The following is a 15,565-nucleotide window of genomic DNA, read 5'->3' as shown; positions in this document are numbered from 1 at the left end:
TTGTAAATCGATGGTAGCTAAAACACCATATTGACCGAGAAAATGTCAATTGTTTTATTATATGGCTAAATAATTCAAAATATCGAAATCGGCCTGATATCCATCTTCAAAAGTCAAGGGTTATTGATTCGTTACCTTGCCCTAACCCTTGACATCAGTCGCTATTTAAAAGTTGGGCTCGAGAAGAAGCATATGATTGGTTTGCAGCCTGAAGCTGCAAACCAATCAGACAACGGCTTTTATAATCGGTCGAAAACAAAACTAAACAGTAAACACGCATGGCGACGGCATTATGGTGTACAATTCGTGGCCAATTAGTACAAGACAGATACCGTCGATTGATTTTCGGGAGTTCGTTTTGCTTGAAGAAACAATTAGACGAGGTTTTGGGGTATGAGCCGAATGAAAATGATGGATTGTCGAAGTACGTTTGTCGACTATGTTTTAACAAATTAAACAAGTTGTCTAAAATTGACTATGAACTAAATAATAAACTACAACAATTAAAGGACAAAAAATGTGAATTATTGATTGCGTTACGAAATAATTTAACACGCAATGATGTTGAAAAGTGGAGCGACTATCAGCGTTACTGCATTTCCCCCCAAAATAATGGGAACAACTTCGTAAGATATCGATTTACCACTGCCGGTTTTAGTCCCAATAAAAACATCTTTTTATTCTCTGATACATGATATCGAAAGCTTTTGGTTTTAAGTCAAATGATCGATTTGATGTTTTTCACATATCTTTTCGTCAACGGACGCCATTTTTTACTTTCTGTTTATTCCCTTACCAAACTTTCATCTGAAACAAGAAATCCCATTGGCTGATTTATTTTTAGCGTATTGCGTCATCCTTTTTCTCGAGCCCAACTTTTAAATAGCCACTGATGTCAAGGGTTAGTGCGAGGTAACGAATCAATAACCCTTGACTTGTGAAGATGCCTGATATCTGGTCGGTTGTCTTTGTTGGTATCAGGACACTCGCCCTCAAGACAACTCGTCCCCTCTTCGGGACAACTTGCCCCAGCTCTCTTGAGATAACTCGCCCCTTCATATCATATCATAATTCAATCTAATTTTAATTAGATTGATCATAATTACAATTATTATTTTTGGTCTAAATTCAAGAGGTGTGTTAGCAAAAAAATTATGAATTTCTTATAGATAGTATATACATCACAGACAATAAGACATGTTCACATAAACACCGAACTTCGTGTCTTTTTATGCAAGACGAAATATTTTAGGGAAAATCCAGTGTTTGGGTTCAGTAAATTCATCATCACTTTTATGTACATGTAAAATATATGATTTCAGAGGAAACAAGTTAGCGTTTGGTAGGAAGAGTATTAGCTTGGTCTACAGCTGACGTAGTATAATTATTAATAAAATCTGCGTCTGTCGTTAAATCTAATTGTTTGATTTCCCCCCACGCTGTTATAAATTTACTTCAAACGTTAAGGTACTCGGGATCATCACCAGAGTACTTTACACTTTGAAATCGCCGCGAAAAAAGAATCAGTAAAACAATGCCGTTATAAAATTTCTAAAATGGGAATTTTATGATTTTTCAACGGGAATTAGTTGAGAAACGCATTAAAAGATAATGACATGTATCGGAATATTTATGCTTCACATTTACACTTATGTATACTGTATCGGTGACATTTATTCAATTACCTGAAGATCAGTAAATATAATTTTCCTTGCCAAATGAATTAGGAAAAATATCATTTTTTCTGAAATGCAATAATTAAATATGTGTATGATTCTATTAGAGTTTACCATTCGTGTTAAAGTATGAAATAAAAAGACGTATCTTTATAGGGTTAAAAGTGTAAATTTTTGTATAATTATATACACACACACAAAATACAAATAAAATGTGATAATATATTTATATATGATATTGGGGTCGAGTTGTCTCAAGAGAAGGGACGATTTGTCCTGAGAGAGGGCGAGTTGTCCTGAGAGGGGACGAGTTGTCTTAAGAGAAGGGGGGACTTGTCCTGAGAGAGGGCGACTTGTCCTGAGAGGGGGCGGGTTGTCTTGAGGGTGATCATGAGTTGTCTTGTTGCCTCTTTGTTTATATTAGAGTATAAGACTTAGTCGGAAGTTATTAGAGACGCGTGCTTTGTGTATTATATGATTGAATAATTCAAAACATCGAAACCGGCTACTAAAGTTTACAATACGATACTTCATCAGCCATGTTTGTTTACGTTTATAGTGCAAAACATATTCGAAAGTGATGCGAAATTTCATTGGACGGCCAAAAATTTTAATCAATCGTTTCCAATTTATTTTTGGCCCGATATTGGAAAAATGGAATGCATGTTACATTAACCTCGAAGACAGGTAGAGGGAGGTGAATATTACGTTCTGTATATTTTTTCTAGTTAGTCAGGCCATTAGAAAGTTCGGAGTTGTTCAATTATAGAATGAAATACTTTATTTTTTCCTACGGAGTATTTCTCTGAGGTTTTCTTTTTTCATGGGAAATGAAATAGTGCTAATACCACTACTGTCCACAGGGTCAGCAGATGTCCCTTAGAATTATGTTAAAATCTTAGAAGATTTTATTGAAATCATGAGAAATTAAAAAAAATATTTAATTGCCTAATATGTTTGCTAACATGGATGTCTGCTTTGAATATCAATTAAATTAAATAACTACTACATTAATGTACCAGGTATTTGCTTTTTTATAAACTAATGAACAGGGCTTACTATCATAAGTCCAGATGTCTACCGTGAATTGAAAGGATAGTTGAGGATGTCTGCATTGAGAGTTGTCCCGCAGGGATCCGGGTTAGAATAGGTCCTCAGTAACCCTTGCTTGTAGTAAGAGGAGAGTAAATGGGGCGGTCCTTCGGATGAGACCGCATAAATCGAGGTCCCGTGTCACAGCAGGTGTGGCACGATAAAGAGCCCTCCCTGCTTAAAGGACGTAAGCGCCGAGCATGGGCCTAAATTTTGCATCCCTTCACGTCTCCATATGAGTGAAAAATTATTGAGAGGGACGTTGAACAATATACAATCAATACACTGAAAGTGGAATTTAAGAATGATGGCTCAAGTACGACTAAAATTTATTCATCCATTAAAAATTGGTGTTTTCTCTTCTCCCGAGTTCATAGAGTCATATACAGTGTATAGGTAAAATCTACCGAGAAACGCTATGTACACCTTATATAATTATTTTTATCAGCCATGATCCGTGTATATGTCATGAACTAAAGCAAAGATATTCAATGATGTAATAGTTATCTTCCATTGTTCGATGTCGTGTTGGTAAATCTATCCAAGAGACCTTTGTCATTCCGCAGTGGTGACCCTGAGGGAGCGATAAATGCAGGAACCTCCCGATAAGAGGCAGGTGTCTACAACACAACCATCAGAACGAAAATGTAACACAAGGGCATCCGATTGATTTCAGGTGTTTTGAACGTTGGGTAAGAACTCGGAGCGTCATTTTTTACCATTGCAGAATGAACATGGATATTCTTAGCCTATAATTCATAGGATCATGAATTTATGTATTTTAGCTACTTACCAATATGAACCGGCAGGCCTACATTTACCTATTCCTAAGTACATGCAATATGATCTATGGGCTTGAAATCAACAGAAGACTCTATCTGGACGAAGACAGAAATGAAAATGGTTTCCTTGGCAACCAGTTCAGCGGTTCTGAGATAGGTGGCAGCAGTGCTCCTGCAGCTGGTGCCGGATTTCCAAGCAATAATGGAGGACCATTCAGCTCTATCGGGAATTCGGTAAATTCAAACGGAGGTGAAAGAAACAGTGGCAAAAACGGCGGTTTTGGCTCTGGTCCGTTTAGTTCTAATGGAAATGGGGGCGGGGGATTTTCAGGCAATAACGCTGGAAGTGGAGGGTTTTCTGGAGGTTCCGGTCCCTTTAATTCAAATGGAAATGGGGGCGGGGGATTTTCAGGCAACAACGCTGGAAGTGGGGTGTTTTCCGGAGGTTCCGGTCCCTTCAATTCAAATGGAAATGGGGGTGGGGGATTTTCAGGCAATAACGCTGGAAGTGGGGGTTTTTCCGGAGGTTCCGGTCCCTTCAATTCAAATGGAAATGGGGGCGGGGGATTTTCAGGTAAAAACGCTGGAAGTGGGGGTTTTTCTGGAAGTTCCGGTCCCTTCAATTCAAATGGAAATGGGGGCGGGGGATTTTCAGGCAATAACGCTGGAAGTGGAGGGTTTTCCGGAGGTTCCGGTCCCTTCAATTCAAATGGAAATGGGGGCGGGGGATTTTCAGGCAATAACGCTGGAAGTGGAGGGTTTTCCGGAGGTTCCGGTCCCTTCAATTCAAATGGAAATGGGGGCGGGGGATTTTCAGGCAATAACGCTGAAAGTGGGGGGTTTTCCGGAGGTTCCGGTCCCTTTAATTCAAACGCTGGAAGTGGAGGGTTTTCCGGAGGTTCCGGTCCCTTCAATTCAAATGGAAATGGGGGTGGGGGATTTTCAGGCAATAACGCTGAAAGTGGGGGGTTTTCCGGAGGTTCCGGTCCCTTTAATTCAAACGCTGGAAATGGAGGGTTTTCTGGAAGTTCCGGTCCCTTCAATTCAAATGGAAATGGGGGCGGGGGATTTTCAGGCAATAACGCTGGAAGTGGGGGGTTTTCCGGAGGTTCCGGTCCCTTCAATTCAAATGGAAATGGGGGTGGGGGATTTTCAGGCAATAACGCTGGAAGTGGAGGGTTTTCCGGAGGTTCCGGTCCCTTCAATTCAAACGCTGGAAGTGGAGGATCTTCTGGAAGTTCCGGTCCCTTCAATTCAAATGGAAATGGGGGTGGGGGATTTTCTGACCACAGCTCATTTAGCACTGCTGGTAATAATGGAGGAAATAGTAAGGGGTCCGGACCCTTCAACACAGCTGGAAATGGGGGTGGATCTGGTCCTTTCAGTTCCAGTGGAGGCAAAATGGCAAGTCCGTTTAGCGTTGCTGCCAACTCAGGATCCAAGGAAACGCCGTTTAAAATTGCTAACGCTGGACAAGGTAAAACCAAGCAATAATATTTTAAGAAAATAATTTTCACAAACATTAAATGCATAATATACATTAGAACCCCAGTAGAGGCAGAATAATTACATGAAAATGCACAGTTCTATACATATATACTGGTCACTTACAGGTGGGAAAAATCCTTTTGATGTCTCAAAATTTCAAGGTATTGATTTTGGAAGTATGGGAGGAGCCATGTCGACAAACAATGGTATCAAAGATATTATTCATACAATACAAATCATACCGATATTCACACGACCTTTAATTGACCCATACTATTTACATACTCTTATCTAAATGCTATAGTAACCTTGTTTATTTTCAAACCAAAATACATGTATGCATATCTAGGTCTTATATTAGAATGCAGATCAGGCCTGCAAAGTACCTTACTATATTATCAGACTACTGTGTATCTTGGAAACTATAAGTAGATATAGTACTAATAAATAAATAAAAATGTCATTAATTCAAATGGAAAATCTTATAAATATGAATTTTAATGCTTGGGTAAACCGTTAAAGAGTGCATATATCTTGGAATTACTATGAAGTTTAATGGTGTCTCTTGCTGACAAAGCGAGAAATGTTCTCTTTAAGATTATAAGAGTACTAGGCCTCCATGATCCCTATGGAGCGCCAAATCAACATAAACTCAAATAATTGAAGATATCTTCAATTATTTGAAGATATCATCAATTCAATTATTGCTCTCTTTAATTGAATTAATGCGCGCATTAAATCAATTATTGCTCTCATCAAATGAATTAATGCGCGCTTCAATTCAATTATTGCTCTCATCAATTGAGTTAATGCGCGCATCAATTGAATTAATGAGAGCAATAATTGATTTAATGCGCGCATTAATTCAATTATTGCTCTCTTCAATTCAATTGATGCGCGTATTAATTCAATTAATGAGAGCAATAATAGATTTGATGCGCGCATTAATTCAATTATTGCTCTCTTCAATTCATTTGATGAGAGCATCAATTTAGTAGAAATATTGCTCGCAATAATTAATTTAGAGCTCGGTATAAATAATTTGATGATCTCTTTAATTCAATTGAAGATATCTTTAAATCATTTACAATGCTTTTGTATAAGGAATTAATGCGCGCATCAATTCTTTTAAAGAGAGCAACAATTCAATTAAAGATATCATTAATTCAATTGTGGATATGTTGAATTGAAGATATCTTTAATTATATAGTTGCTCTCTCTAAAAGAATTATTGCTCTCTTCAAATGAATTAAAGATATCATTAATTCAATTGAAGAGAGCAATAATTGAATCAATGCACGCATTAAATCAATTATTGCTCTCATCAAATGAATTAATGCGCGCATCAATTCAATTATTGCTCTCATCAATTGATTTAATGCGCGCATTATATCAATTATTGTTCTCTTCAATTGAATTGTAGTGCGCATCAATTCAATTGTTGATATCATTAATTCATTTGAAGAGATCATTAATTCAATTAAAGCGCTCATCAAATCAGCTGAAGAATTAATGCTCTCATCAATTCAATTAATGCGCGCAATAATTCAGAATTGAAGATATCATTAATTATTTGAAGAGATCTTTAATTCAATTGTTGCGCGCATCAAATGAATTGATGATATCTTCAAATAATTGAAGATATCTTCAATTATTTGAGTTTATGTTAATTTGGCGCTCCATAGATCCCTGCCTTGAAAAACAACGATAGTAGTTCCACCCCTTAATATGACTACACAATACGGGATTTTCATCTTATATTAACTCGGTTAAGCAAATCATTACTTGTACTGTCTGTTTTTTTAATTTACAAATCTAATTGCAAATATCCTTAACTTTGATAAATTAGCCTTTTTCAATAAATTACATATCATTAATAAACGACCGAACTGTGTTGATGAATTACCGAATAGATTTATGCCAAGTGGATTAAAAAAAATTACCCGGAATTCATTTTATTTCAAACCCATATTCCAGCCCTCGGAAACCCTCTGGATACCAGTTCCGTATCACAGTCCTCTGCGGGACCGGGAGGCCTCACGGGGTCAGCGTTTGCTAACAACATTGACTCTGACGGTGGCCCTGGGGGGTTAACAGGAGGCTCATTCTATGCTGGAACCGATTCCTCTGGACCAGGAGGCTTTACAGGCAAGTTATACTGGTATTTGTATAGGCAAGTTTTTCGGGTATTTGTACAGGCAAGTTATACCGGTATTTGTATAGGCAAGTTTTTCGGGTATTTGTACAGGCAAGTTATACCGGTATTTGTATAGGCGAGTTTTCGGATATTTGTACAGGCAAGATATACCGGTATTTTTACAGACAAGTTATACCGGTATTTGTACAGACAAGTTATACTGGTATTCGTACAGGTAAGTAATACCGGTATTTGTACAAGCAAGTAATACCGGTATTTGTAGAGGTAAGTTATACCGAAATTTGTGCAGGCAAGTGACACCGGCATTTGTACAGGCAAATTATACTGGTATTTGTACAGGCAAGTGATACCGGAATTCGTGCAGACAAGTGATACCGGTATTTTTACAGACAAGTTATATCGGTACAGGCAAGTTATACCGGAATTTGTACAACCAGTATTTGTACAGGCAAGTAATACCGGAATTTGTGCAAGCAAGTAGTACATGTATTTGTACAGGCAAGTTATATCGGTACAGGCAAATAATACCGGTATTTGTACAAGCAATTAATACCGGTATTTGTACAGGCAAGTAATACCGGAATATGTGCAGGCAAGTGATACTGGTATTTGTACAAGCAAATAATACCGGTATTTGTACAAGCAAATAATACCGGTATTTGTACAGGGAAGTATATTTGTACAGGCAAATAATATCGATATTTGTACAAACAAGTAATACCGGTATTTGTACAGGCAAGTTATACCGGTATTTTTACAGGAAGGTAATACCGGATTTGTGCAGGCAAGTGATACCGGTATTTGTACAGGCAAGTTATACAGGTACAGGCAAGTAATACCGGATTAGTACAGGAAAGTAACACCGGTATTTGTACAGGCAAGTGATATCGGAATTCGTGCAGGCAAGTGATACCGGTATTTGTACAGACAAGTTATACCGGTACAGGCAAGTTATACCGGTATTTAGTATATGTTTTGTTTATTGACCCACTGAACTAGAATATAACATTGTTCGCATGTGGAAGGTCAGGGTTCGAATACCGGCTGCGACAAACCTAAGTCGTTAAAACAAGTAGTGACATTTCTTCGCCAAACGCTCGGCATCAGGTGTGAATGTCACGGGTCCTCGAAGATCACCTCAAAAACGGTAGCTGCAATAATGTAGCCCTCTCTGATTTTTTTTTTTTTTTTTTTTTTTAGGGAGAGGGCTACAACTCCTTAGGATCTCTGTAATGGTGCAAATGCGGGAGTGATTCACTCCCGCAACATTTGCGCTCATTCTAAACATTTCCCGACTTTCTTTACGTAAATAAAATGATATTCTATGTTTCTTAGTCAATATATAAATTTACAACCTACAACTTAAGATTTGTGAGGCTCTATTCTACCGTTTTCAACAATTTCGATAAATTCCAATTTCTCGATTCATATTTGTGCGCCATGTTTGATGTACTGAAGTTTCAACTTCCGATTGTCAAGTCATTTGCATATGCCATATAAGGTAGTATTTACATCAATGGACAAGTATGGAGGCGAAAGCTATTTCGTCGGTATTGAAAAGGTTTGAATTTAATATCGAGTTAAAAACCGAACAGCAGAGTGTAAATTCTTTCTGCAACAATATGATTTTCCTTTCTTTGTCGAAGTGGCTCGAGTAACTACATTTTCGCGCTGATTGTCAATGTTTAGGTTTTTCATTAGATCCACCTACGAGATCTCGCGATAACAAGCATGGCGGAGCACACGAAGAATTTTGCATGCTGTACATTATATTTATATGAAAAACACCTTTATTAGACATGCCCGAGCACAAAGTTGGTACTCCTTTTGGTGTAAACAACATTTGGGACTAATACACAGAGTTTATTATCGGTTATTCATTAAATTATTTTGCACCGTTACGGAGATCCAATGGAATTGTAGCCCTATCCTGAAAACGTCAGAATAAAAAAAAATTGGATAGGCTACATTATTGCAGCTACAAAAACGGATGTCCCGTGTCACAGTAGGTGTGCCACGCTGAAGAACCCTCAATGCTCAATGGCCGTAAGCGTCGAGTAGATAGGCTTAAATTTGAAGCCCTTTACCGATATTGGTGACGTCTCCACTATATGAGTGAAAAATTCTCGAGAGGGCGTTAAACAAGATACAATCAATCAATCAATCTCGCTTGAGAGTCTATCTTCTTCCTGTGGTAGCTTTTATCGATTTATGTGAATAAAAACAATATATCTCAATAAGTGTTTCAAAGTGCGTTTTATTGTGTTGATATACATCAATGAAGGTTTTATATTTAGGTGGGCGTTTCCAGACAGACAATTCTCAAGGGGCGGTATATTCGAATACTGGTACAGGCTTTGTAGATGTATGTATGACGCAATTTTCATACAATTCCAGATGAAATGTGATATTGATGATGTTGTCAAATGATCATTTTGTTTACCACTAGAAACAGTCGTCACGATTTGACACCGCCAAATATGAACAAATGTTATCTCAGCTATACAATCCGAACAATTTCGACTCTCAGCTCTTGGAGAAACCGTTTAATGGACAGAAGTACAGCAGTAATTCTAAAACAAACAGTGTTACATCCTCTGGGTCTTATTCAAGCTCTGGCGTAAACTTTATGAGTGGTCAAGCTGGACATAGCTCAGCGGGTAAGATAAAAAAAAAGTTCTACATTACTAAAAGGACAATGCCTAATTTCTACGATGAGAAACACGCATCATTTTAATATAATATAGAAATAGCATGCTACCAATGATGTATTTTCTCCAGTATCACAATCATTTCAATCTTAAAACCATGTTTAGCAAGATGTGATAATGAAACACTACAGCCCAAGCATAGTTGCATACAGTATGGCACGTTTGACCTTGACCACGACGAACAACCTTAAAAGTCACAAAACTTGGAACTTGACCTTTCAGTTCATGTATAAAATCTATTTTGCATAGTTCAAATGAAAGGTGGATATAACGAACAGTGGTCAATCTCATAACTCCGATAAACAATACAAAAAAGAGAGTTGGGCAAACACCGATCCCTGGGTATATACCAGAGGTGGGATCAGGTGTATAGGAGGAGTAAGCATCCCCTGTCGACCGGCCACACCCGCCGTGAGCCCTATAGCTTGATCAAGTAAACGGAGCTATCCGTAGTCAAAATCAGTGTGCCAAGAACGACCTAACAATTGGTATGAAACACGTCAGACAGCATTTGATCCAATAATAGGTTGTATTAGCAAACTAGATAGACCATAGAATTTGCGAACTGCTGACATTAAACGAGACTGTTGAAACCCCTGCACCATTAATTGTCTCGATTTAAAAACTGATGATACGCAGATCAAGCTCTTGCATATGTAGTAATTCTTGAGGCAAAATTTATATTGTGGATAAAAAAGAAAGAAAAAACATTTGTTCTCGATATCGGGGCCATCAATATACTAATACTATACTACATTGGTATTTCACTATATTATATCGTATTCATACTCTACTACTAAGCATATTATACTATACTATACTAAATGACAATATACTATGTAGACTGTCGCAAGTATGCATTCATAGAATGGGTTAAAGTCCATACTATACAATGTAGGTCAAACTTTGTAGCTTTTTCAGCAATGAAAGGCGAAGATAACGAACAGTGATCAATCATATACTGTGGTACATCGATATGAACAGTGATCAATCATATACTGTGGTACATCGTTATGAACAGTGATCAATCATATATTGTGGTACATCGATATGAACAGTGATCAATCATATATTGTGGTACATCGTTATGCATGGATTGCACTACCCTCACCAGAACATCAAATTTGAATACAATCGTACTTTGAATCCTCAATCCATTCGTTTCCATCTCCACAATATTGCACATCTGAGACATCTTGTTTTGGCAATTCTCTATGCCTCTTTATGTGTGGCTCTTTGTCTGCAACTTTATCATTGGTCTTGTTTTGAACTATATAAGAAAGAAACTTTACGTCTGATGATCTCAACGTCATGGTCTACGGTAGATCGTAATTAAAATCCAAGGTCACCTGTCAAGATATAACGGACGATGGCCAAACTCTGAGACGTAGTTCCTGTGGGAATCCGGGTTAGAAAAGGTCCTCAGTGGCCCGTGCTTGTCGTTAGAGGCGACTAAATTGGGTGGTCCTTCGGATGAGACCGCAAAAACTGAGGAATGTGTCACAGCAGGTGTGACACATTAAAGATCACTCCTTGTTCAAAGGCCGTAAGCACCGAGCAAAGGTCTAAATTTTCTAGCCCTTCACCGGCAATGGTTACGTCTCCATATGAGTGAAAAATTCTCGAGAGGGACGTTTAATAATGTGCAACCAACTATGCAAATTTGTGGCGTAGAGTTCAACATGTCGCTGTTCGAAGAATATGATCTACATAATATTACTAATAGTAACTATAAATAATCATTAGAATCAGAATAGATTGATTGATTTTATATTGTTTAACGTCTCTCTCGAGAACATTTCACTCATATGGAGACGTCACCATTGCCGGTGAAGGGCTGCAAAAATTAGGCCTATGCTCGGCGCTTACGGCCTTTGAGCAAGGAGAGATTTTTATCGTGACACACTTGGTGTGACACGGGACCTCGGTTTCTGCGATCTCATTCGAAGGACCGCCCCATTTAGTCGCCTCTTACGACAAGCAAGGGGTACTGAGGATCTATTCTAACCCGAATCTCGACGGGACAAAATCAGAATAGAACTAAGAGAGGGGTTAAAGAGTTGTTTAATGCAACGTCGGGTGGCAATACACACATGTACATATATATACTCTACGGTATATTACTTTCCAAGCATAATTTTCAGTTTTTCATTCAGTATTTACTATGCATGAGTTTATTCCCTTCCTTCTCTGTCGTACAATTTCTTGGTTGATTTTAAATTTTCATTGCTAAGGTTCCTTGTCTGGTGGTAAACAGACCAACGAACCGGGTCCATTCAACACCAAACCGTTTAAAGAGGTCCAGAGCCCGTTCAGTGCGCACTCGGAAAATCAGTACAAAGGCACCAACTTTCAAGTGGATGCTGCTTCTTCTTTGGGTGGACATAATTTTGCGGCGGTAGGATATTCAGGTACTGACTTTACAGTCCTCCTATTGAGCAGCTGTTAATGCATGTCCTATTCAGAAAGACCAGCTAACACTTACAAACAACATGGACGTTCAGGTTTACTGACCAGAAAATCGGAGAATATTCCGAAACCCTTCATTTGATCTATGTATCAGCGCGTCATCAAAAATTCTTATATTTGTAGGCGGTACCTATAATGTCGATTCCAGTAGCTTTGGTTCCTCCTCGTACAACGCCGGAAATGCGGCGAGCTACGTAAGCGGTAGCGGTAGCAGCGACGGAAGTGCTACAGGATACGAGACTCCATTTGATAAACACGTGGATAGTTATAACGAGCTCATATCCAATCCTTTCAATTCCAATGTACGTACCTTGCTGTTGAAGTTTGCCGTCATCAGCATAATAATGATATTGATGAGAGCGAACTTTTCACTACATTCCTAAGATACTCTAAAAGTTCAAGACCTCTATAACTCTGTAAGAAATTTTGATTGTGGTTTATTTTTAAGATAAAGTCAGACCCGGGTAGTTATAGTACCGGTTCCAGTGGAGCGCTCTTCGAGTCCGGCAGTAACTATGGCGGGGTGGGTGGAGGAAACCCGGGAGGAAATCCATTCCGCCAAGGAGGAAACAAAGCCGGAATGTCTATGGCATTTAATAACAAATTATACAATGGCAAGTTATAAAGATTTTTCCCTTTTCTCTAAAAATTTGTGTATATCATTTCACTAGTTAGAAATTACGCGTGTAATAATGGATGCTAGTGGAATTTTTTTAAGAAAAAAAGAATTGAAAAGAACTCTTAATGGTGTGGATCGAATTTAGCCCCGTGAAATTACTAGAGTTATCTATTTTTATGTTTACTTTTTATTGATGTTTGCATGTACAAGTTTCTCGTGGATCTTATTTTTATGTTGTTAACCTTAAATAATATTGGAAATGTTAAGCTTTCCTCAGATATTTTAAATATTCATGTAAAGTGCACATTCTCGTGATATTGTCAGTTCTGCAAATAGAAAGGTACTGCTTGAACAATATTCATTGTGTTACTACGCACTGTTTTTGTTTACAATGTCGCTCAATGTTTGAAATCTAAAAACAAAACTCTTAAAGGGGAAGACAACCCCCCAAAAAATGAAAGGGTAAATGATAGGATTAATCATATGATAAGAATTTGTCATACTATTCTGTTGATATACGGCATAGATAAGCTTCAAGACCAATTTGAAAACGTTAAAAATTGAAATTCCCGCTATCTATAGAGGTTGCCATGATGTGGAACTCTTTTTGTATTGAATACCACAAAGATCTATAATTTTGACGTCACACCGTCTGTTCCGGTTTTGATGAGATTCTAAGATCATCAAAGATGTGCATGTGGTAGATTTTACGAATAGGTTGATGTCTTCCTGTCAAGCAGTTAATTGCACTAATGCGAAGGGGAGATGTGAAAAAAAGTGGGGGTTTTCCCGAAATTCCTGACCGAACCAAGTCATCTGAAAAGAAAAGTCCTATGTAAACTGTGGATCCAGATCATTTGCGTAATGACAAGTTGAGGTTCGAGACATTTGTATGAAGAAACGTGTTCCGTCTGTCTGGTCTGCGACTCGACTGAACGTCTTCTTTTCTTAATTTCTTAATGCAAAAGAACGAGCTCAAATTTATACGGCTCTATAAACTTCACTGCTCATGACTTGTCATGTTTACAGTGCTGCTGATGAAATAAACCGGAACCGACGGTGTGACGTCATAAATTAAACTTCAATGGCTGCTCTCTTACCGGCTATATGATGATATAAATATTGATTTAATCGTTAGACAAGAATTTTTGTTGTTAAAGACTCATTTACGATATCAGTAAGTACATGTAATACTTTATTCATAAAAGTAACAATGTGGTTAGGGTTGCTTTTCCCTTTTTAAAGAGACACATTCTGTTAAATATGACAACAACGATAAAATGTGTCTTTTCTGGCGTCATATTAAAAGGAAAATTATTCATTGTTTTGTCGAAAGAGAATTGAACGTAAAATAAAATACACAGATTTCATTTGAATTTACTCGTTTTTGAGGGTCCAAAAACTATATAATTACAATCTAATGTTTTTGCCTATGATATCTCTACAAATTGTAAAGACAGTCATTTCCTCATGAGTGCGTTACCATAATGTGAATACAGATAAATATATGGTACCTCTATTTTAACGGCTGGGAATTCTGGGAGAATAAGAGGAATAAAGTTTAGTTTTGAAAATACATGAGGGTATGAACTGCAGGGCTTCACGTTAAACATACTTTTCATGAAGCACAGAATATGCCGGCGTGGTTACTGAAGCGTCGCAGTTCTGGCCGTGATGTATTTTCAAAACTGAAATTTATTTCTTTAAAAGGATAGTCCTTTGTATGTGGATATTTTGAGACGTTTCATCATTACCATCAGCTGACAATACCGGGTTACAACTCTCACTTGCACTTTTTCTTTTATTCAGGGTGATAATTGCACTGCCGCTGCACAACGTTCAATACCATTTATATATATGTAGTTCCAATGAAGCCAAGTAAATTATTTCGATAAAATATTTTTATAGTGATATATATGTATGTATACATACATAAATGCAATTGTTACAGATGAGAATTGGCTGGGGGTGGGTATCATTGATTTTTATTATTATTTTATTATTATTATTTTATATTTGGTTTTTTATTTGTTTTGTTGGAGGGTTGTTGTTTTTTTCATGTACCTTCAAAAATCTTTCATTCCTTTCGATATATCATGGGACCTAATTCTATTGCAAATTTCGGGATGAAGGATCTGTCGATTGACCCTTTTAGAGTAATTACCCAGATCTCTCGCCGTCTGGACTCGAACCCGCGACCTTCCAATCTCGAAGCGAGCTCTCTACCGACTTCATTAAATGACGAGACCCTTTGCAAGTTTGTACACATCTCAATCATTGTCTTCATGACTATGAATAGTTAATAATTTCATATTATATGTATGATTCTGTCCTCAATTGATTAAGATGGTTTGAAAATGTTGATGATATACAAAATTCTAAATATAATATTAATTTTGAATATTCGCGGAGTGGTCCCAAAATATATAGTACATTTTTTATTAGTTAAGGTAAATTTAAAAGTTTTAAATTTCAAAATATTTATTGTACATAATTATCCTCCAAAGTCCATCAATATCACTTTTCTCTTGTGTGGTAGTGGTACTGGTTGTGGAAGTCAATAAACAACA

The 15,565-nt window shown here is 37.4% G+C and overlaps 1 protein-coding gene across 1 annotated transcript; it reads left to right on the top strand.

Moving 5' to 3' along the window:
* Positions 1 to 3,352: 3,352 nt before the first annotated feature.
* Positions 3,353 to 15,496, top strand: LOC125680088 (loricrin-like). Its single transcript, XM_056155150.1, has 10 exons — positions 3,353 to 3,460; positions 3,554 to 4,028; positions 4,077 to 5,027; positions 7,016 to 7,186; positions 9,494 to 9,561; positions 9,646 to 9,856; positions 12,142 to 12,318; positions 12,500 to 12,678; positions 12,825 to 12,990; positions 14,805 to 15,496. Exons 2-10 carry the CDS (start codon positions 3,566 to 3,568, stop codon positions 14,807 to 14,809), a joined length of 2,391 nt encoding a protein of 796 aa, XP_056011125.1. The 5' UTR covers positions 3,353 to 3,460; positions 3,554 to 3,565; the 3' UTR covers positions 14,810 to 15,496.
* Positions 15,497 to 15,565: the final 69 nt, after the last annotated feature.

The sequence above is a fragment of the Ostrea edulis genome, chromosome 2 (genome assembly GCF_947568905.1).
Source record: "Ostrea edulis chromosome 2, xbOstEdul1.1, whole genome shotgun sequence".
Classification (NCBI taxonomy): Eukaryota; Metazoa; Mollusca; class Bivalvia; order Ostreida; family Ostreidae; genus Ostrea; species Ostrea edulis.
This window is presented reverse-complemented; position numbering and strand designations above follow the sequence as displayed.